This window comes from Macaca nemestrina, chromosome 7 (assembly GCF_043159975.1).
Source record: "Macaca nemestrina isolate mMacNem1 chromosome 7, mMacNem.hap1, whole genome shotgun sequence".
Taxonomy (NCBI): Eukaryota; Metazoa; Chordata; class Mammalia; order Primates; family Cercopithecidae; genus Macaca; species Macaca nemestrina.
In genome coordinates, this window is record NC_092131.1 from 36938563 (window position 1) to 36963229 (window position 24667).

The window sequence follows — 24667 nt, forward strand, 5'->3', positions numbered from 1 at the left end:
CATTACATAACAGCCTAAATATCTAAAAAATATGAAAACATCAAGAACATTTAAACTTTATTAATAGGATGTACTAGGATGGTTTTAAAGAAAAATTTTTAGCTTTTAATGAAGTATGCATCATACTAAAACGTTTAAGAAAAAAAGAGTAAATACAAGGAAAGCAGATGTCACATAGATGTAAAAGCCTGTATTTGTGAACAGATTAAAAATAAATAAATTATTCCTAAAGGCATGCAATAAAGTCTCCAAATAACTCTAACTATCCAGAAGTAACCACTGTTTTCAAATTCTTGTATATTTTTCCATTATTATTCTATGTAACTACAAACTTTCATGTGGGCTTTTAAAAAAGCACAAAGGAAACACTGATTTTTTTTTTTTTTTTTGCCTATTACTCTCCCTTAAAAAAAAAAATAGTATGTCTTAAAGATCACTTCACATTAGCATGTAAAAATGTATTTTATTTTTTTTCATGACCAGTCACAAATGAGAGATATTAGGTTATTACCAGCTTCTGCTGTTACAAAAACTGCTTTAATGAAATCCTTGTACAGGCATACCTCGGAGACATTGTTGGTCCAGGTCACCTCAATAAAGCAAGCTGCAGTAAAATGAGTAACACAAAATTTTTGGTTTCCCAAAAGTTATGGTTACACTATATTGTAGTCTATTAAATGTGAAATAATGTTGTGTCTTAGAAAAAAATGCGCATACCTTAATTTTAACATTAATACTTTAATGTTAAAAAATGCTAAGGATCATCTGAGCCTTCAGTGAGGTGTAATCTTTCTACTTGTAGAGGGTCTTGCCTCGATGTTGATGGATGCTGACTGTTCAGTGTGGTAATTACTGAAGGCTTGGGTGGCTGTGGCAATTTCTTAAAATAAGACAATAATGAAGTGTGCTGCACTGATTGACTCTTTGTTTCATGAAGAATTCCTCTGTAGCATGCGATGCTGTTTAATAGCATTTTACCCACAGTAATGATTTCTTTCAATATTGGAGTCAACCCTCTAAAATCCTGCTGCTGCTTTATCAGCTGAATTTATGTACCATTCTAAATCCTTTGTTGTCATTTTAACAATGTTCAAAGCATCTTCACCAGGAGTCAATTCTATCTTAAGAAACCCCTTTCTTTGTTCATCCATAAGAAGCAACTTCTCATCTGTTCTAGTTTTATGTGCTTTCGGTAATTCACTCCTATATATTCAAGCTACACTTCTAATTCTCGTTCCCTTGCTATTTCTATCACATCTGCAGTTACTTCCTCCACTGAAGTATTGAATCCCTCAAAGTCATCCACAAAGTTTGGAAACAACTTTTTCCAAACTTGTGTTAATATTGATATTTTGATCTCTTCCCATTAATCCTGAATATTCATAATGGCTTCTAGAATGGTGAATCTTTTCTAGAAGGTTCTCAATTTACTTTGCCCAGATTCATCAGAAGAATTACCATCTACGACAGATACGGGCCTTACAAAATGTATTTCTTAAATAGACTTGTTAGTTGAAATTACTTCTTACTGCACGGGCTACAAAATGCCCGTTTGTGTTAGCAAGCATGAAAACAACATGAATCTCCTGTACACCTCCATCAGAGCTCTCAAGTGACGAGCTGCATTGTCAATGAACAGGAATATTTTGAAAGAAATCTCTCCTATGAGCAGTAGGTCTCAACAGTACACTTAAAACATTCAGCAAACCATGCTATTAAGAGATGTGCTGTCATCCAGGCTTTGTTCCATTTACAGAGCAGGCAGAATACATTTAAGGGCCCTGTGATTTTCAGAATGGCAAATGAGCACTGGCTTCAGCTTACTGTCACCAGCTGCATTAGCCCCTAATAAGAGAGTAGGCCTGTCCTTTGAAGCTTTGAAACCAGGCATTAACTTCTCCTCTCTAGCTGTGAAAGTTCTAGATAGCATCTTCTTCCAATACAAGGCTGTCTACAATGAAAATCTGTTGTTACTGTAGCCACTTTCATCAATGATCTTAGCTAGATCTAATGGGTAACCTGCTGCAACTTCCGTATCAGTACTGCTGCTTCACCTTGTACTTTTATGTTATGGAGATGGTTTCCTTCCTTAAACCTCATGAATCAATTTCGGCTGGCTTCCAAATTTTCTTCTGCAGCTTCCCCAACTCACTCAGCCTTCAGAGAATAGAAGGGTTAGAGCCTTGCTCTGGATTAGGTTTTGGCTTAAGGGAATGCTGTGATTGGTTTGATCTTCTATCCAGAGACCACTAAAACTTTCTCTGTATCAGCCATAATTACGGCTGTTTCTCTCTTCTTTTTTTTTTTTTTTTTAAATTTATTTATTATTATTATACTTTAAGTTGTAGGGTACATGTGCATAACGTGCAGGTTTGTTACATATGTATACTTGTGCCATGTTGGTGTGCTGCACCCATCAACTCGTCATTTACATCCGGTATAACTCCCAATGCAATCCCTCCCTCCTCCCCCCTCCCAATGATAGGCCCCAGTGTGTGATGTTCCCCTTCCTGAGTCCAAGTGATCTCATTGTTCAGTTCCCACCTATGAGTGAGAACATGCGGTGTTTGGTTTTCTGTTCTTGTGATAGTTTGCTAAGAATGATGGTTTCCAGCTGCATCCATGTCCCTACAAAGGACACAAACTCATCCTTTTTGATGGCTGCATAGTATTCCATGGTGTATATGTGCCACATTTTCTTAATCCAATCTGTCACTGATGGACATTTGGGTTGATTCCAAGTCTTTGCTATTGTGAATAGTGCCGCAATAAACATACGTGTGCATATGTCTTTATAGCAGCATGATTTATAATCCTTTGGGTATATACCCAGTAATGGGATGGCTGGGTCATATGGTACTTCTAGTTCTAGATCCTTGAGGAATCGCCATACTGTTTTCCATAATGGTTGAACTAGTTTACAATCCCACCAACAGTGTAAAAGTGTTCCTATTTCTCCACATCCTCTCCAGCACCTGTTGTTTCCTGACTTTTTAATGATCGCCATTCTAACTGGTGTGAGATGGTATCTTATTGTGGTTTTGATTTGCATTTCTCTGATGGCCAGTGATGATGAGCATTTTTTCATGTGTCTGTTGGCTGTATGAATGTCTTCTTTTGAGAAATGTCTGTTCATATCCTTTGCCCACTTTTTGATGGGGTTGTTTGTTTTTTTCTTGTAAATTTGTTTGAGTTCTTTGTAGGTTCTGGATATTAGCCCTTTATCAGATGAGTAGATTGCAAAAATTTTCTCCCATTCTGTAGGTTGCCTGTTCACTCTGATGGTAGTTTCTTTTGCTGTGCAGAAGCTCTTTAGTTTAATTAGATCCCATTTGTCAATTTTGGCTTTTGCTGCCGTTGCTTTTGGTGTTTTAGACATGAAGTCTTTGCCCATGCCTATGTCCTGAATGGTACTACCTAGGTTTTCCTCTAGGATTTTTATGGTATTAGGTCTAACATTTAAGTCTCTAATCCATCTTGAATTAATTTTCGTATAAGGAGTAAGGAAAGGATCCAGTTTCAGCTTTCTACTTATGGCTAGCCAATTTTCCCAGCACCATTTATTAAATAGGGAATCCTTTCCCCATTTCTTGTTTCTCTCAGGTTTGTCAAAGATCAGATGGCTGTAGATGTGTGGTATTATTTCTGAGGACTCTGTTCTGTTCCATTGGTCTATATCTCTGTTTTGGTACCAGTACCATGCTGTTTTGGTTACTGTAGCTTTGTAGTATAGTTTGAAGTCAGGTAGCGTGATGCCTCCAGCTTTGTTCTTTTGACTTAGGATTGTCTTGGAGATGCGGGCTCTTTTTTGGTTCCATATGAACTTTAAAGCAGCTTTTTCCAATTCTGTGAAGAAACTCATTGGTAGCTTAATGGGGATGGCATTGAATCTATAAATTACCTTGGGCAGTATGGCCATTTTCACGATATTGATTCTTCCTATCCATGAGCATGGTATGTTCTTCCATTTGTTTGTGTCCTCTTTTATTTCACTGAGCAGTGGTTTGTAGTTCTCCTTGAAGAGGTCCTTTACATCCCTTGTAAGTTGGATTCCTAGGTATTTTATTCTCTTTGAAGCAATTGTGAATGGAAGTTCATTCCTGATTTGGCTCTCTGTTTGTCTGTTACTGGTGTATAAGAATGCTTGTGATTTTTGCACATTAATTTTGTATCCTGAGACTTTGCTGAAGTTGCTTATCAGCTTAAGGAGATTTTGGGCTGAGACAATGGGGTTTTCTAAATATACAATCATGTCATCTGCAAACAGGGACAGTTTGACTTCTTCTTTTCCTAACTGAATACCCTTGATTTCTTTCTCTTGCCTAATTGCCCTAGCCAGAACTTCCAACACTATGTTGAATAGGAGTGGTGAGAGAGGGCATCCCTGTCTTGTGCCAGTTTTCAAAGGGAATTTTTCCAGTTTTTGCCCATTCAGTATGATATTGGCTGTGGGTTTGTCATAAATAGCTCTTATTATTTTGAGGTACGTTCCATCAATACCGAATTTATTGAGCGTTTTTAGCATGAAGGGCTGTTGAATTTTGTCAAAAGCCTTTTCTGCATCTATTGAGATAATCATGTGGTTCTTGTCTTTGGTTCTGTTTATATGCTGGATTATGTTTATTGATTTGCGAATGTTGAACCAGCCTTGCATCCCAGGGATGAAGCCCACTTGATCATGGTGGATAAGCTTTTTGATGTGTTGCTGAATCCGGTTTGCCAGTATTTTATTGAGGATTTTTGCATCGATGTTCATCAGGGATATTGGTCTAAAATTCTCTTTTTTTGTTGTGTGTCTGCCAGGCTTTTGTATCAGGATGATGTTGGCCTCATAAAATGAGTTAGGGAGGATTCCCTCTTTTTCTATTGATTGGAATAGTTTCAGAAGGAATGGTACCAACTCCTCCTTGTACCTCTGGTAGAATTCAGCTGTGAATCCATCTGGTCCTGGACTTTTTTTGGTTGGTAGGCTATTAATTATTGCCTCAATTTCAGAGCCTGCTATTGGTCTATTCAGGGATTCAACTTCTTCCTGGTTTAGTCTTGGAAGAGTGTAAGTGTCCAGGAAATTATCCATTTCTTCTAGATTTTCCAGTTTATTTGCGTAGAGGTGTTTATAGTATTCTCTGATGGTAGTTTGTATTTCTGTGGGGTCGGTGGTGATATCCCCTTTATCATTTTTAATTGCGTCGATTTGATTCTTCTCTCTTTTCTTCTTTATTAGTCTTGCTAGTGGTCTGTCAATTTTGTTGATCTTTTCAAAAAACCAACTCCTGGATTCATTGATTTTTTGGAGAGTTTTTTTGTGTCTCTATCTCCTTCAGTTCTGCTCTGATCTTAGTTATTTCTAGCCTTCTGCTAGCTTTCGAATGTGTTTGCTCTTGCTTCTCTAGTTCTTTTAATTGTGATGTTAGAGTGTCAATTTTAGATCTTTCCTGCTTTCTCTTGTGGGCATTCAGTGCTATAAATTTCCCTCTACACACTGCTTTAAATGTGTCCCAGAGATTCTGGTATGTTGTATCTTTGTTCTCATTGGTTTCAAAGAACATCTTTATTTCTGCCTTCATTTCGTTATGTACCCAGTAGTCATTCAGGAGCAGGTTGTTCAGTTTCCATGTAGTTGAGCAGTTTTGATTGAGTTTCTTAGTCCTGAGTTCTAGTTTGATTGCACTGTGGTCTGAGAGACAGTTTGTTATAATTTCTGTTCTTGTACATTTGCTGAGGAGTGCTTTACTTCCAATTACGTGGTCGATTTTGGAGTAAGTACGATGTGGTGCTGAGAAGAATGTATATTCTGTTGATTTGGGGTGGAGAGTTCTATAGATGTCTATTAGGTCTGCTTGCTGCAGAGATGAGTTCAATTCCTGGATATCCTTGTTAACTTTCTGTCTCGTTGATCTGTCTAATGTTGACAGTGGAGTGTTGAAGTCTCCCATTATTATTGTATGGGAGTCTAAGTCTCTTTGTAAGTCTCTAAGGACTTGCTTGATGAATCTGGGTGCTCCTGTATTGGGTGCATATATATTTAGGATAGTTAGCTCTTCCTGTTGAATTGATCCCTTTACCATTATGTAATGGCCTTCTTTGTCTCTTTTGATCTTTGATGGTTTAAAGTCTGTTTTATCAGAGACTAGTATTGCAACCCCCGCTTTTTTTTGTTCTCCATTTGCTTGGTAAATCTTCCTCCATCCCTTTATTTTGAGCCTATGTATGTCTCTGCGTGTGAGATGGGTCTCCTGAATACAGCAGACTGATGGGTCTTGACTCTTTATCCAGTTTGCCAGTCTGTGTCTTTTAATTGGAGCATTTAGTCCATTTACATTTAAGGTTAAGATTGTTATGTGTGAACTTGATCCTGCCATTGTGATATTAACTGGTTATTTTGCTCGTTAGTTGATGCAGTTTCTTCCTAGCCTCGATGGTCTTTACATTTTGGCATGTTTTTGCAATGGCTGGTACCGGTTGTTCCTTTCCATGTTTAGTGCTTCCTTCAGGGTCTCTTGTAAGGCAGGCCTAGTGGTGACAAAATCTCTATGCATTTGCTTATCTGTAAAGGATTTTATTTCTCCTTCACTTATGAAACTTAGTTTGGCTGGATATGAAATTCTGGGTTTAAAATTCTTTTCTTTAAGAATGTTGAATATTGGCCCCCACTCTCTTCTGGCTTGGAGAGTTTCTGCCGAGAGATCTGCTGTTAGTCTGATGGGCTTCCCTTTGTGGGTAACCCGACCTTTCTCTCTGGCTGCCCTTAAGATTTTTTCCTTCATTTCAACTTTGGTGAATCTGGCAATTATGTGTCTTGGAGTTGCTCTTCTCGAGGAGTATCTTTGTGGCGTTCTCTGTATTTCCTGGATTTGAATGTTGGCCTGCCCTACTAGGTTGGGGAAGTTCTCCTGGATGATATCCTGAAGAGTGTTTTCCAACTTGGTTCCATTTTCCCCCTCACTTTCAGGCACCCCAATCAGATGTAGATTTGGTCTTTTTACATAATCCCATACTTCTTGCAGGCTTTGTTCATTTCTTTTTCTTCTTTGTTCTTTTGGTTTCTCTTCTCGCTTCATTTCATTCATTTGATCCTCAATCGCAGATACTCTTTCTTCCAGTTGATCGAGTCAGTTACTGAAGCTTGTGCATTTGTCACGTATTTCTCGTGTCATGGTTTTCATCTCTTTCATTTCGTTTATGACCTTCTCTGCATTAATTACTCTAGCCATCAATTCTTCCACTTTTTTTTCAAGATTTTTAGTTTCTTTGCGCTGGGTACGTAATTCCTCCTTTAGCTCTGAGAAATTTGATGGACTGAAGCCTTCTTCTCTCATCTCGTCAAAGTCATTCTCCGTCCAGCTTTGATCCGTTGCTGGCGATGAGCTGCGCTCCTTTGCCGGGGGAGATGCGCTCTTATTTTTTGAATTTCCAGCTTTTCTGCCCTGCTTTTTCCCCATCTTTGTGGTTTTATCTGCCTCTGGTCTTTGATGATGGTGATGTACTGATGGGGTTTTGGTGTAGGTGTCCTTCCTGTTTGATAGTTTTCCTTCTAACAGTCAGGACCCTCAGCTGTAGGTCTGTTGGAGATTGCTTGAGGTCCACTCCAGACCCTGTTTGCTGGGTATCAGCAGCAGAGGCTGCAGAAGATAGAATATTTCTGAACAGCGAGTGTACCTGTCTGATTCTTGCTTTGGAAGCTTCCTCTCAGGGGTGTACTCCACCCTGTGAGGTGTGGGGTGTCAGACTGCCCCTAGTGGGGGATGTCTCCCAGTTAGGCTACTCAGGGGTCAGGGACCCACTTGAGCAGGGAGTCTGTCCCTTCTCAGATCTCAACCTCCGTGTTGGGAGATCCACTGCTCTCTTCAAAGCTGTCAGACAGAGTCGTTTGCGTCTGTAGAGGTTTCCGCTGCGTTTGTTATTGCCCTGTCCCCAGAGGTGGAGTCTACAGAGACAGGCAGGTTTCCTTGAGCTGCTGTGAGCTCCACCCAGTTCGAGCTTCCCAGCAGCTTTGTTTACCTACTTAAGCCTCAGCAATGGCGGGCGCCCCTCCCCCAGCCTCGCTGCTGCCTTGCGGGTAGATCACAGACTGATGTGCTAGCAATGAGGGAGGCTCCGTGGGTGTGGGACCCTCCCGGCCAGGTGTGGGATATGATCTCCTGGTGTGCCTGTTTGCTTAAAGCGCAGTATTGGGGTGGGAGTTACCCGATTTTCCAGGTGTTGTGTGTCTCAGTTCCCCTGGCTAGGAAAAGGGATTCCCTTCCCCCTTGCGCTTCCCAGGTGAGGCAATGCCTCGCCCTGCTTCAGCTCTCGCTGGTCGGGCTGCAGCAGCTGACCAGCACCGATCATCCGGCACTCCCCAGTGAGATGAACCCAGTACCTCAGTTGAAAATGCAGAAATCACCGGTCTTCTGTGTGGCTCGCGCTGGGAGTTGGAGACTGGAGCTGTTCCTATTCGGCCATCTTGCTCCGCCCTCTCTCTCTTCTTATCATTTCCTGGAGTAGTACTCTTAATTTCCTTCAAGAACTTTTTGTTTGCATTCACACCTTGGCTAACTGTTTGGCACAAGAGGCCTCGATTTAGGCCTTTCTCAGCTTTCAATATGCCTTACTACTAAGCTTAATCATTCCTAGCTTCTGATTTAAAGTGAGAGCTATGCGACCATTCCTTTTGCCTTGTGAACACTTAGAGGCCATTGTGGGGTTATTGATTAGCCTAATTTCAACATGGTTGTGTCTCACAGAATAGGGAGACCCAAAGTGAGGGAGAGAGATGAGGGAATGACCAGTCAGCAGAGCAGTCAGAATATACACCATGTTGATCTGTTAAAGTTCACCATCTTCTATGGGTGCTGTTAATGGCACTCCAAAAACAATTACAATGGTATCAGACATAACTCATCACCATAATAGAAAATAACAATAAAAATTTTAAATATTGCAAGAATTACCAAAATGTGACACAGAGACACAAAGTGAGCACATGCTGTTAGGAAAATGGCACCATTAGACTTGCTTCACACAGGGTTGCCACAAGCATTCCTTTTGTAAAAAACACACTATCTGTGAAAAGTAATAAAGTAAAGCACAATAAAATGAGGTATGCTTGTACATAATCTCTGCTTGTGCATAACAAGTATATCTATAGATTTACCACACTACAATGAGTGATATTTAAAACTAAAATTGTCTAATGCAAAAGTGATGCCCCAGAAAGAAGAAAAAAACTTTACCTTCCTGCCTGCCTTAGGATGCAGGAATCTACCTGGCAGCTTTATAGCTGCTGCCATTCTGCTGTATAATTATAGTTGAATAGGCCTTTCTAAACGAGGCTAGAAAACTTACCGCACTTATTAACTTCTGTGACTACAATTTCCAAATAACAATTCACTTTCCAAACCCTGATTCAAAACACAAATCTACAACTTGAGCTAGGACCGTTTACAGGTGGCACATGTGGGAGAATCCTGGATTTGGACCTTGTTGCCGCCAGTTCTTTCCTGGGCTTAGCTCTATCAATTATCTCCCATCCACTAGATTTCCCCTCCTTGCCTTTTAGAGCAATTAAGTCTCAGATCTTTTTTAAAAACAAAAACCAGAAAACAACCCCCATTATGTGTGCAAGCTTTCCAACTGCACTCTAGAAAGAGTAGAATATATTTCCTTAATATATATTCAAACCTACTTATATTAATCTGGCTTCCTTAATCCAAAACACTAATAGCCTATAACTGCCAAATTCAATAAAAACTTTTTTCAGACTCATACTGCCTCTGAAATTTCCTTTGTGTGATTTTGTTGTAACCAACACTTACATACTGGTATTTCTCATAGTCTTTCCTCATCCATTTTCTCTTGTCAATCCACATTAAGAGTCTTTTTCTTACATTTTATTCAATTTTATGGATGACTTCTAAATCCATTAATCATGACATCAAACCTCTGTACATGTAACTAGCTACTATGTATCTCTGGATACCCCATAAATATCAACAAATCAAGTGTTCCAACATAAACAATCACCTTCCTCAACAAATGCCAAGGTTTCCAGTCTTGTGCATTAGCACCATATCTAACCAGCTGTTCAAGTCAGCACCCAGAATCATCCTGGATCCTCTTCTAGCTCATATATCTTTATCCAGACAGTCCACAAATATATTCATGAAATCTAATTTTAGTTAAGTACCTCATAATTTCAAGATTAAAGTGGAACAGTCTCCTTTGATCCCTCCTGCTTAGACTTCAATCTTCACAATGGAGAAAAGTAACCTTTCTAAAATGCAACTCTGATCATTTCCTTTCACTGCCTCAAATAAATTCATGGTTTTGCATCTTTACCCCAACACATTCAGGATAAAAGCTATTTCATGATCCAGCCTTTGCTTACCTTTCTAGCCTTAGAGGAATGACCTTAGATGTCATCTTTCCTCATGTACCCAAACCTCCAGAAATTCCAAATCATTTGCCATTTCCTCTACACAACACATTTTCTTTACAAGCCCATGGGTCTTCATCTCTTGCTTCAATTAGCTAATGCTCAAAATCTGGTTATATCACCTTCCTGGAAAATTGTCTTTAATCTCTTTTGGCAGAATAAAGTAGTCTTAATTTGTATACCCACAGAACTGCTTTCATAACCTTCGTTATGCTGTATTGAACATGTTGGTTGACTTGTTAATCACCGCTAACCTACAAGTTCCTTCAAAGCAGAAAACGGTTTAGCATAACAGCTGGTACACATAAATGCTCTACAAATGCTACTTAAATGAGGCAAGGAAGGATCTGTGAGTCACTTGTCATAGTCCTTTCAAACCTAACATTCTCTGGTTGTCTTGCACTAGTTGCCAAACAAAAAACGAAAACAACCCACAAGTATGCGTGAGGAGCTGAAAGCTGTCTACAAAAATGTTTAAATTTTTATGTTTACAACTTGTTGACCATCTTTTAAAGGGAAGTTCATAAGGCTCATTCAGATCTTCTAACCCAATGACATTAAATTTCAGTATATTACTTTTTATTAGCATGTATCTTAAATTGCAGTCCTTGAACTTGTTTTTATAAGTTTAAAAAACTGTGATATGAAAAGTAGTTAAATTCTTAAGTAGAATTTTAAAATTGACTTCACATTCTGTAATTACTATGCCTACCCTTATACCAGATGAGCCTAGTTTTCAATAATCTGTTTCTAATATTAACCTATGACTACTGCAGGAAAAATAATTTTCTTTTAGTAATGGTTAACTATTAAACCGTTTTCAAATTCAAAGTAGTTGAGAATGAGAATAATGTTTAACATATGAAGACCACGAAAATTAATGCTAAGTGGCCCCAGGGGAAAAAATCATTATTAGTTGATTTTAAAACAACATTCATATAGAAATACAGCCTTAAAGACAAAACATACTATAATTTATTGCTCACCTTTAAAGCTCCATAACATAATCCATACAATAAGGCTACTGCCACAATGCTACAGATAAAACTGTAAAGTGCTGCAAGCAGGCTTGTAGTGGCTAGACAGGAGAAGAAAAAGGAAAGAAATATTTTATTAAAATATATGAAAAAAATTAAAAGGTCACTGAAAAGCATTTAAAATATTATAATGGCAACTATCATTAAATATCTACTAATCTGAATTTTAAAAATTCAGTTACTTCATTTTGTTCTTTCAAAAAGATTTTGACATGACAGAGATTTGCTATCCTGAATCTTTGTTATGAGATAAACTATATTCATCTTGGAAGTAATGAACATTTATATGTAGCAAGAAAAAATTTTATCTATATTATGCTTCAAAAATCTATCTATTAACAAAAAATGTGGAAAAATGAAGCTTTCAGAGGCCTGAAAAGGAACTGGAGATGTATTAAGTGTTCACTGAAAAATATTTATCTATGTAAACAGAACCTGTGTTACCCACAGAAGTAAATCTGTATTCCCATGTGTTAGTTTTCAGAAAAAAGTGTAGATCTAATTGCTAACAATAACAACAACAAAATAGATACTTTAGATACTGTAGATCTAATTGCTAACAATAGCAACAACAACGAAATAGATAATTACTAATACTCCAACGGGCATATTAGTAATAAGGAACAGGAGATGGCTAAGATATCTAGACTTTACTTTTAAAACATGGCTAACAGACTTTCTTTAATTTAATAATAATAATCATAAAAGAAATCTACAGAAAAAATTCCTTGAGATATCAGAAACCTAATACCTTGCACAAGTTTGTAAATTATAGTATGACAAAAGCCCATTATCATAAATTACCTACACTAAGCCCTCCCCATAGTATTTAGGGTAATATAACACCAGTAATAGTCCCTAAATATTCAAACTGTCTTCTACCCATTAAGCCATGCTGATTGATGAAATGAGTTCTGTCTTAATTCATACTCATTCAAAAAATTTTCAGAACATTAAAAATTCTCTAGTATGATATACAGCAACACAGAAAAACTCAGTTTCCATCTAAAATTAAAGCCATGATGTCAACTTTTCATCAGCAGAGAGGATTTCAATGCATATGCTTGGAAAATATATGAGGCCTGAAAATGTGAAATGTGTAGAGAAATGAACTATAAAGTTACAGTAATCTCTTTCTCTTTCATTTTCTCTAGTTGCACACTCATCTTTCAGTAAAATTTTAAATGGTTAAACTAAATAATGGTATATTTTAACCATGGTGTATGCCGATATGATTATTTTCAAGTTCTACAAACCATTATCTATACCAGGGTAATATGGGTATTATCTTATTTTTAAAATAAAATATACATATGATATGGAAATAGATTTTCTAAGTATATCAATTCATAGCCACATATTCTACTCAATGAACAGAGATAGTTCTTAAAAGCTTATTTATTAGTAAAATGCTTTTATTTTGGTGTTACCATTCTAAGGATAAAACAAGGCTCTGAACTATGAACAGAGATAGTTCTTAAAAGCTTATTTATTAGTAAAATGCTTTTATTTTGGTGTTACCATTCTAAGGATAAAACAAGGCTCTGAAACCAAATATGAAGACCTACTAAATGCACATACTGGTTTAAAATCCAAATGTAATGCTATGTATCAAACCTCAATCTATTCAGGATAGATGATCTTTTATAAATACCTCTTAAGTACATATAGGTTCCATGTAAACTCACTACAACTTTTAGTTGCAGACATTATTTTATTACTTCTTACACATCTGCTTCATTATACCTGGCTCTTTCTCTAAAGTAGCAGACTTGACTATTTTTTTCTATCCACAAATTAATTGCTTCTCAGTCTTCAATTACTTAATGTCTTTTTTTTTTTTCTAATTTCAAGCCTGAAGTGAAAACTGGAAAAGCATTTTAATGGTCAGTTTATTACTTCATGATCTATAAAGGTAATACTGTCATCTATAATTTTTATAAAGAAACACTCACCATTACCACCAAAAATATGAATATCCAATTGTTCACAAAGGTACATTACAAATGTATTCACCTGAGGCAGGAGACCAATGAAAAACACTATTGGGAAACAGAGTGTAAACACTATAAAAAGAAAGAAAAGTATATTTAAAAATATTATACTATATCCATTCTTGTGTCTACTGAGAGGTCATAATTCATTTTTTTGGTCCACTGAGAGGTCATAATTAATTTTTTTAAATCCCAAATTAACATAAACTACTAGGCAATTTTTAAAAGACAGTATTTTAAATTATACATCTCAACAAAAATTGCTTGGTTAGTAAATAACATCTTTTCAATCATAAACAATACTTTTTAAAGTTATTTCAACCATTTTCACATAATAGAAACCTAAGATAACAAAACCAAAAAAAAATTATCCATTACATTTACTCCAAGAACAAAAGAATTACTATAATATTTGCTCATCATTAGCTTTATTCACTCATAATAGTCCTATCACTTTGTTTCTCAGAGCAGATAACAACAGCAAAATAAGCTTATTAAAAACTATTTAAAGCTGTATAATTGATATATTTATCAGTAAAATGTTGATATACAAATAAATTCATTTTAAGATTAGAGATACTTTAAGATGACTCACCTATAACTAAATCCCTGGCTGATATAAACACCAGTGGATTGGTAAAAGTTATTCCATATAATTTGAACTTGGTTGCAGTCAGGTTTCTGCTACCATAATCCAAGAGCCAAATAAGACCACAACATAAGCAGAAATAAACTGGTCTACTGTAGGCAATGATACGATTATGACCCTGAAAATGAGAAAACGATATTTTTTAAAGTCAGTTTAGTTAATTTTAAGAGTCACAAATAACTACTGAGATCACTGATGGCTTCATTCTAAGGATTCATAATTTTTCCATATGGAAGCCAGATTTCTGACAATCACAGAAAGGATTAACAAATATAGAGAGGAGGAAGAGTAATAGAATGAACTCTTGAGATACTGGACTGAAACAGAAGTATCAGTGTGAAGTTTTTTTGTTGTTGTTATTATTTATTTATTTATCTATTTATTTTGAGACAGGGTCTCTCTCTGTCGCCCAGACTGGAATGCAGTGGAGCGCTCACAGCTCACTGTAGCCTCGGCCTCCTGAGCTTAAGTGATCCTCCCGCCTCAGCCTTCCAAGTAGCTGGGACTACAGGCACACATCACTGCGCCTGTTTAATTTTTTTAGAGATAGAGTTTCGCCATGTTGCCCAGGCTGGTCTCAAACTCCTGGTCTCAAGTGATCTGCCCACACTGGGCTTCCATAGTCTCATTATTTTTAATATGCATATAGACAGATATAGGAATAGGTTATATATATGTATACATGTGTGTATATATGTACATACATACATACACCTCCTAGCTTTATCCACTAAGAGGACCTAGATGCAATGAGATTCTAGCAATAATGATTACTAGCAACCAGATCTTACTTTATAAATACCATTACCTACCAAAAAAGGTGGGGGGGGGGGGGCTCCATAGAGAAAAGACTGGTTTCTGGCTACGACAGGGAAAGTATAAGATGACCCTGGAACATATTGTTGTGACAAAAAGGTAGAAAGTACTTAAAGAATGACAGAGATATGTCAAAAGGACACAGAAAGCAGTGTGATGGACTCCCAATGGCTAAATCAGGGACAATTTGAGCATCAAAATAAATACTACTAGTAACATTATAGTCCATTGAATAAAATAATCAATTTATCCACACCAATATATACATACATATATAAGAAAGAGGGGAAAGCTCTTCCTTATAGTATTAATAAAAGGTCAACTAATAAATGTAGAAGGATTGATGGGATGAGAAAAATCATCATTTAGCAACCAATAAGTAACTGAATCAGGCAAGAAACATCAGTAGATACTAAAACAACTGGATAGAAATTTATGGAGGACACATATACAGTCTCAAGGTATCTCTCCATGAGGTATTTATTTTATTTATTTATTTGAAGTATTTATTATCTGTAAGAGAAAAACAGTAACATTACAGTAGAGTACTGGTTCTTAAGGAAGTAGGAGGGGGTTTTGCTCCCCAGTGCACATATGGGAATCTGGACACATTTCTGTTGTCACAGTTGGGGAAGTGGTGCTACCAGCATTTAGGAGGTAGCACCAGAGAGGATGCCAAACATCCTACAATGCATTGGACAGCATCCCCCACCCTCAAACAAAGAATTAGCTGGCCAAAATGTTAATACTGCAGAGATTTCAGACACCCTGCAGACAATACTCTTAACCAGAAGATCAAACTTAACATCACTAGTAAAAGGATAAATCAATATGTGCTTCCTAATACGATGTACTTTTGTAGTATTCCTACTTTAAAAAGCATGGCCTTATCAAATCAGAAAGAAACATCATCAGCACCATAAGACAGGGTGAAAAAATAAAACTTAAAAAACATTTTTTAAAAGAAAAAAACATCAGACAAACTCAAATTAAGGGATGGTCTATAAAATAACTGGCCTATATCCATCAAAAATTTCAATATAATGAAAGATAGTTACCGAAGAATTGCTCCAGATTAAAGGAGATTTAAGAGACCAAACATAATCAGGGACTTTCTTTGCCAATGAAGACAATAGGCAAAATCTATTTGAGTAAGATCTACATATTAGAAGACAGCATTGTATCAACATTAATATTCTAATTTTGATAATTATCTTGAATTAACATAAAGGAATATCTTTGTTTCTAAGAAACACACACTGAGACACTTAGAGGTAAAGGGGCATCATGTCAGCTAGCACAGAGAAAGAAGGAAAAAAGATCACGTGCTAGAAAGGGATTAAGCAAATATCATAAATGTTAACATATGGATCTGGATGAATGGTATCTGAAATTCTTTGTACTACCCTTGCAACTTTAAGTTTGAAATTAGGCCAAAATAAAAAGTTAAAAAGCAATGTTTCCATATATTATTGCACTTCAAAAATATTCTTGCAAAATAGTAAACATAATCAGTCAAAAAAAAAAAAAAAAACTTGCCTCTTTGTTTCATTTTGCTCATCCATTCCCATTATTCATTATTCCAGCGAAAGGATTAAAAAAATTATATTCAAGGAAAAAAATCATAAACTATTCTTGAAGTCTGTTTTTGAACTACTTTAAATAGAATATCCTTTGTTCTATTAAAAACTCAACGTAGATCTAAAATTGGATTCCACTTCACAATACATAGTGCTAGGCAGATAATATTTTTGTCTAGTCACAAAGTGAATAACAAAGTTTTTATTCAATGGTCTTAACACCAGACTCACGTATTACTTCTTTATTCTTGCTCCTAATGGTACTCAAGTGAAGTTCTTCCTACATCAAAATTATATTTTCAATACTTATTCATAACCTATTATTCAAAATTTATTAAACATAAATAATAATGAGTTTATAAGAACCATGTCTACTCCCTGAAACAGACTGTCAAACAATGAATTATTATGCTCATTTCCAACCAAGTTTAGAGTCCACAAGTACAATGTCATTTTATTTCAAGCTAACAAAACACCTGTATTTCTAGTAGTGTGTCAAAACATTGATGAGGAAAATAGTAACATAAATTTTAGTTCAGTTTGATGCATTCCAAACAAAACAAAACAAAACAAAAAAAACAAAAACCAAACCACAAATGCTATGATAAATGTTAACGACCTACAATGTACAGCCATATTAAGAGTGACTTACATGTCTGGGAGAAGAAGAATCTGGTTGAACACTCTAAAAATGAAACAGAAAGATAAATTACACTCTTGAAGTCTTGCTAATTTTACAACCAACTTTCAAAATGCCTGAAATGATCTTAAGTAAATATTCCACAACCACAAAATGACCTATATTAATAATTCTGTTCCAGAGATGAAACATCAGCTCCAGATACCAGTGTCACTTTGATATTAAAAACATCTCAAATCTTTCCTGATAAGAGTCAGGAAATAAGATTATTTATTATTTATTTATTTGTATCTATCTTAATGTTTCTGCAATAGCTTATGATAGATCCATCTTACTGTTTGGCTTATTGTTGTCTACAAGTGTAGTTAAGGTATACTACATACAAGTATAGCATTTCTCACAGGACATTATTCATTCAGGAAATATACAATAATAGGGGTTTGCTTATAACAACAATTCTAGTTCTGCCCATAAATTCCAAGCTTACTAAATAATTCAATGGTATTTGTAATAAAGATATTATCTGCATTTTCATATCAAAATAATCAAATAAGTAAAGCTGTATCCTTTTAAGAGACTTTATTAACTTCCCATAAAAATGTTCAGAAGGTATTATGCAGCTACGTCCCTAATCATGACTTTTCTCCCAAGTTTCAGTTCATTTCTGATGGCATACCATACAATTTCACTAGGATTGTCTAGCACCACCCTACCATTCGACATTGGGCCGAGCTGAGTTTGGCATTTGGCCCTTGGCTAGATTGGACTCCAGATAATCCATAAACTCTTTTAATCACAACACCTATCTTCTAAAAGCTTCTGTTCTTGTCTTTCTTATTCCTGTTTATGACATTATTATTCTTCTTGTCAACTAGTTGCAAAAATCTGTCACCTTTTACCTTTTCCATATTTAACCACAATAACCTGAAAGCAGTGGACAAAATTAATTGGACCATGGAGACACCAGAGCCAGAAAACGAATTTAAATGATTTAAGGCACTAAAGGTATAGTACAAGAATGACAACCAGTAATTTTAATATAGAATCATTAAATGTTATCAAAGGGACTGAGTTACTTGTTATTAGGGATCAAGGAGGAAGGAGCGGAGACTCTAAGATTTTTAGTTGGTATATCACTGCCAAAAGCAAAGATATTGGGAAAGAAAAATTAACCAGGAGATGATTAATTTGCTATTTTTAAAATGTCTGTTAGATATATAGGAATAAAGCTTGCAAAAGAGGTGAAGACTTTGAGATATAAATCTGGACATAACTCATACACAAAGTCAACAAATAAAGTAATAAAAAAGGATGACTTCAATGCCAAGGAACTGTAAACCGAGAAGATAACCACATAAAATCCAAGAGAATTCTCATAAATTAAGCAGTTGAAAGAAGAAAGAGGGATCAACAAAGGAAAAGAGAGTCATCTGAAAAATGCAAGAAGCATGAGGGTGGTATAAAGTCACAGATCAAAAATGAGAAGAATATCAAAATGGAAGAGTATCCATAGGTATTAAATGATGTACCATTCATAAAGCACGGAGACTTAAGAAAATCAATTTAGCAATTAGATTGATCATTAGCAACCACAAAGACTATAATGTCAGTACTGCAATGAGGAAAGTATGGACGGGTCTTAAAGAAATAAAGCAGATGACCTAGGCTTACTCCACATGTCTAGCTATAAATGGAGAGAGAAAAAAAAGGATGGACAGTTGTTAGTAAACACAGAACTACATGAATGGTTTTCCAGCTGTGGGAGGGCTCCTCTTCAAGGAGAACTACAAACCACTGCTCAAGGAAATAAGAGAGGACGCAAACAAATGGAAAAACATTCCATGCTCATGGATAGGAAGAATCAATATTGTGAAAATGGCCACACTGCCCAAAGTAATTTATAGATTCAATGCTATCCCCATCAAGCTACCACTGACTTTCTTCACAGAATTAGAAAAAACTACTTTAAATTTCATATGGAACCAAAAAAGAGCCCATACAGCCAAGACAATCCTAAGCAAAAAGAACAAAGCTGGAGGCATCACACTACCTGACTTCAAACTCTACTACAAGGCTTCAGTAACCAAAACAGCATGGTACTGATACCAAAACAGATACAAAGACCAAAGGAACAGAACAGAGGCCTCAGAAATAACACTACACATCTACAACCATCTGATCTTTGACAAACCTGACAAAAATGGGGAAAGGATTCCCTATTTAATGAATGGTGTTGGGAAAACTGGCTAGCCAAATGCAGAAAACTGAAACTGGACCCCTTCCTTACACCTTATACAAAAATTAACTCAAGACAGATTAAAGACTTAAACATAAGACCTAAAACCATAAAAACCCTAGAAGAAAACCTAGGCAATACCATTCAGGACATAGGCATGGGCAAACACTTCATGGCTAAAACACCAAAAGCAATGGCAACAAAAGCCAAAATTGACAAATGGGATCTAATTAAACTAAAGAGCTTCTGCACAGCAAAAGAAACTATCATCAGAGTGAACAGGCAACCTACAGAATAGGAGAAAATTTTTGCAATCTATCTATCTGACATACGGCTAATATCCAGCATCTACAAGGAACTTAAATTTACAAGAAAAAAAATCCCATCCAAAATTGGGTGAAGGATATGAACAGACACTTCTCAAAAGACATTTATGTGGCCAAAAAACATATGAAAAAAAGCTCATCATCAATGGTCATTAGAGAAATGTAAATCAAAACCACAATGAGATACCATCTCACGCCAGTTAGAACGGCAATCATTAAAGTCAGGAAACAACAGATGCTGGAGAGGATGTGAAGAAATAGGAAAGCTTTTACACTGTTGGTGGGAGTATAAATTAGTTCAACCATTGTGGAAGACAGTGTGGCAACTCCTCAAGGATCTAGAACCAGAAATGCCATCTGACCCAGCAATTCCATTACTGGGTATATACCCAAAGGATTATAAATCATTCTACTATAAAGACACATGCACATGTATGTTTATTGTGGCACTGTTCACAATAGCAAAGACTTGGAACCCACTCAAATGCCCATCAATGATAGACTGGATAAAGAAAATGTGGCACATATACAACACGGAATACCATGCAGCCATAAAAAAGTATGAGTTCATGTCCTTTGCAGGGACATGGATGAAGTTGGAAACTATCATTCTCAGCAAACTAACACAAGAACAGAAAACCAAACACTGCATGTTCTCACAAGTGGCAGTTGAACAATGAGAACACATGGACACAGGGAGGGGAACATCACACACTGGGGTCTGTCAGAGGAGGGGAAGTAGGGGAGGGATAGCATTAGGAGAAACATCTAATGTAGATGACGGGTTGATGGGTGCAGCTAACCACCATGGCATGTGTATACCTATGTAACAAATCTGCACATGTATCCCAGAACTAAAAGTATTAAAAAAAAAAAATCTACTACTATTAAAAAAAAAAAAAAAAGAATGCTAGTTCTTATTTTAACAAATACAGTTTTCTTTTAGGCCGGGCGTGGTGGCTCATGCCTGTAATCCCAGCACTTTGGGAAGCTGAGGCAGGCGAATCACAAGGTCAGGAGTTTGAGACCAGCCTGACCAACATGATGAAACCTCGTCTCTACTAAAAATACAAAAATTAGCCAGGCATGGTGGCATGTGCCTGTAATCCCAGCTACTCAGGAGGCTGAGGCAGGAGAATTGCTTGAACCTGGGAGGCGAAGGCTGAAGTGAGCCAGATCGTGCCATTGCACTGCAGCCTGGGCGACACAGCAAGACTCCATCTCCAAAAAACAAAACAAAACAAACAAAACAAATACAGTTTATTTTAATATAAAAAATTTGTTTTTAGGAAGTTCTAATTTACATACAATTATTTTTAAGGTTTATGTCCCCCTTTGGCTCTCTACACAATCTTGTGTAAACATCCAAGAAAAGTAAGCCTAAAAATAATTTTACTATAATTCAGTAATTACTACAAAATCCTCTGCCTTTTAACACAAATATAATTCCATAGCATAAAAAGACGAGATGCTGGTACCTTAAGCAGTGAGTATTGACAGCTGGCTATGACAAGGCAGAACTGGAAGACCCAGATATCTCTGAAGAATCCTTGTATGAGAAGAATAGATCCCAAAAAGGCCACGAGAATAGCCAGGATGACAGCTAACACATTTTCCAGGATCTCACGATTTCTACAGATAGAAAAACTTATGAGTAAGTATATCATAAGTATAAGAAATTAACCAAATGGAAAAAAGGGAAGACATAAATATGAAGTTCCTAATATGCCAGATGTCTTTTTGGTACTGAGTTTGAACAAGGTTTTAGATCATACTGAAAACAAACTAGTTTCATGTGGACACAACATGAATTCTTATATACAAATAAAACATGCTACAATGAATTCCAATTACATAATATAGTTTTAAATTTCTATTTTAAAAATGTTACTCTCCTTAATATCTGCTTTTCTATTCTATTTGTTGCAAAATAGTTAACAAAGTTGGATGGCAAATAAAATACGTACACAAAGAATCACATTATGTTTAAAAACCAAAATCTCTAGTTTCTAGAAAATTAAATTTAAAACATTTGTTACATGGCAAAATTGTAACAAAATTCTGGCACTAAGTGATTTCACTTCCCCCATCTCTCAGTCATCTGAAAGAATTAGAAAATTCACTTATTAGAATTATTTAAATATGGGCTCTTACATATCTTGAAAATGAAGGTAGTGACAAAGACCTCTATCTGCTTCTATTAAACTTCCTAAGACAATTCTATACTTCATTAAACTGACATTGAAAGAGAAACAATATGATGCTCGAGAGAGATATATATAGCAATGAAGATTATTTTTATGTCATACACACACAAGAATCTATCTCATTACTTCTTTGGAAATTTTATTCACAAAATGTTATACAAATACATCCTTTAGTATTTCCCTAAAATACTTTTAAGTCATATTTTTAAAGACTATTAAAAAATGAAAAAATGCTCAGCACATCTCGTACATAAAGAAAGCAGGACACAAAACCATGGGCACAGCAGGATATAAGTTCTGCTATTAAAAAATTAAACATATAGGTTAAAAAAGACAATATACCAAAAATGATATTACTAATAACGCTTCTCTCCATGGAATAATTATGGTTTGCTTCTGTCAAAACTTTGTACATATTTAAATTTTCTACAATAGTTAAGGAATTACTTTTATAATCATAAAAAAACTTAACAAATATATTAACCCAATTCCATATTTATCACAATCAACTGGGCCTAAAAATAAAATTCATAAACATCTTTGTACTACTTCATTTAATGGTTCTACCAGATAAAAAAGTTCAACAGTATTTCCAAATCAATAAATTACTGGCATTTCCATTTGATTTTAGGTGGTAGTTATGCAATTTCAGGTTTGCTAAAATTTGATGACCTCTTTTCAATTCTGGGCCTGCCTGAATAGTGCCTCCCTTGTCATTGAACAGGTATTGTCTTTGGATTTTTAAAAATTTTCCATTTTGATGAGTCCAATGTATCAATTTTTTTTTTTTTAATGATCTTGGTTTTGGTGTCAAGAGTCAAGTAATTTTGCCTAATCCAAGTTCATAAGAGTTTTCTCCTATGTTTTCTTTTTTTATTAGAAGTTTTGTTTTAGGTTTCACATTTAAGCCTATGATACATTTTCATAATGTGGCACAAGGTAAGGCTACAAGTTCTTTATTTCTGTTTATTTTTGAGATGGGGTCTTGCTATGTTGCCCAGGCTGGCCTCAAACAATCCTCTCACCTCAGCCTCTTGAGCACACACCTCTGCGTCCATCTCTATTTTTTCGCATATGGAAATCCAATTGTTCTACCACCATTTGTTGAAAAGGCTATCCTTTCTCCATTTCATTCATTTGAATATTATTTTGATGCCATCTGGGCCTAGAGCTTTCTTTTTGGGAAAGTTTCTAAACTACAATTTCCACTTATTTAATAGATGTAAGACAATTAAGGTCATGTACTTCTTTCAGAATGAAATTTCATGATTTGTCTTTGAAGAAATTTGTCCATTTGTCCAATGTTGAATTTATTTGCATGTAGCTGCTCATATCATTCTCTAATTATCATTTAATGCCTGTAGAGTCTGTAGTCATATCATAACTCACATTCCTGATATTGGTAATCTATGTCTTTCCTCTCCTTTTTTTTTTTTCTGCCCAGGCTGGCTAAAGGTTTATCAACTGATGTTCTCAAATTTTTCATTTCCTTGATTTTCTTTATTATTTCTGTTTCCTCATTTAATTGTTTTGTTCCTTACTATTATCTTCCTTCTGTTTACTTGGGCTTATGTGCTCTTGTTCTTCTAGTAAGTGGAAGGTGAAGTCACTGATTGGAGACCTTTGTTTTCTAATCTAGGTGTTTAGTGCTATAAATTTTCCTAAGTACTGCAGGTTAGTGGCATTCCCAAAATTCAGATATGCTGTGTTTTCACTTTCATTTAGCCCGAAATACTAATTTATCTCTTGACATCTTCTCTAATCGATGGGTTATTTAGAAGTGTTTAGTTTCCAAATATTTGGGGATTTTCCAAGGTTCTATTTGTTATTAATTTACCATTTAATTCACTATGTATGACTGGATAGTGGACCTTTTAAAATTTAATAACTCTTGTATTATGGCTCAAGATGTGACCTATCTTAGTAAATGTTCCGTGAGCACTTAGAAAAATGTATACTCTCTTGTTATGGATGCAGTGTTCCATAAATGTCAACCAATTTAGGCTGGTTGATAATACTGTTCAAGTTCACTATATCCTCACTGATTTTCTAAATAATTATTCTGTCAAGTATTTAAAGAGAAGTGCTGAAATCACCTGTAACTGTGATTTGTCTATTTCTCCACTTCTATTAGCTTTTGCTTTATGAATTCTGAAGCTCTGTTTCAGGTGTACAAACATTTAGGACTGTTAAATCCTGTGGATTAATTGACTCCTTATCACTACGAAATGGGCTTCTTCACCGTTGGTAATATTCTTTGTTCTGAAGTCTACTTTATCTGACTTTAAAACAGCCAGTACAATAAGCCTTTTGTTAATGTTAGCATGGTATATCTTTTTCCATCTTTTAACCTGTTTGTTTTTATTTTATTTTGGTACAAAATAAAATAAGTATTTGGTCTATGTTGCCCAGGCTGGTTTTGAAAACTGGGCCTCAAGAGATCCTCCCACCTCAGACTTCCAAAGTGCTAGGATCATAGGCATAAGCCACCACACTGTCCTCTGTTTTTATATTTAAAGTACCTTCCTTGTAGGCAGCTTGGAGTTAAGTGTTGTTCTTTTTTATATAATCTGCCAATTTCTGACTTTTTCTGACTCTATCATCTTGTCATTTGTTTCCTATTTGTCTCATCTATTCTCTGATCTTTTTCCACCTTATTGATTAACAGTAATTTTTATAATCTATCTTATCTCCTTTTTGACATATTAGCTACAACTCTTTTGTTATTTTAGTGGTCTCCTTACGATAGGTTTTGGTAAGAATTT

The 24667-nt window shown here is 35.8% G+C and overlaps 1 protein-coding gene across 9 annotated transcripts in view; it reads right to left on the reverse strand.

Annotated features, from left to right (window-relative positions):
• LOC105494311 (pecanex 1) overlaps positions 1-24667 on the reverse strand; it is a 209971-nt gene that overhangs the window by 82516 nt on the left and 102788 nt on the right. For all 9 annotated transcript variants that reach the window (XM_011762638.3, XM_011762637.3, XM_011762633.3 and 6 more), the window contains 5 exons: positions 21174-21327; positions 17146-17178; positions 14044-14215; positions 13410-13520; positions 11404-11495 (listed from right to left, as the gene is read on the reverse strand). In XM_011762638.3, the coding sequence (XP_011760940.1) occupies positions 11404-11495; positions 13410-13520; positions 14044-14215; positions 17146-17178; positions 21174-21327 (562 nt within the window). The remainder of the gene's footprint in view (positions 1-11403; positions 11496-13409; positions 13521-14043; positions 14216-17145; positions 17179-21173; positions 21328-24667) is intronic.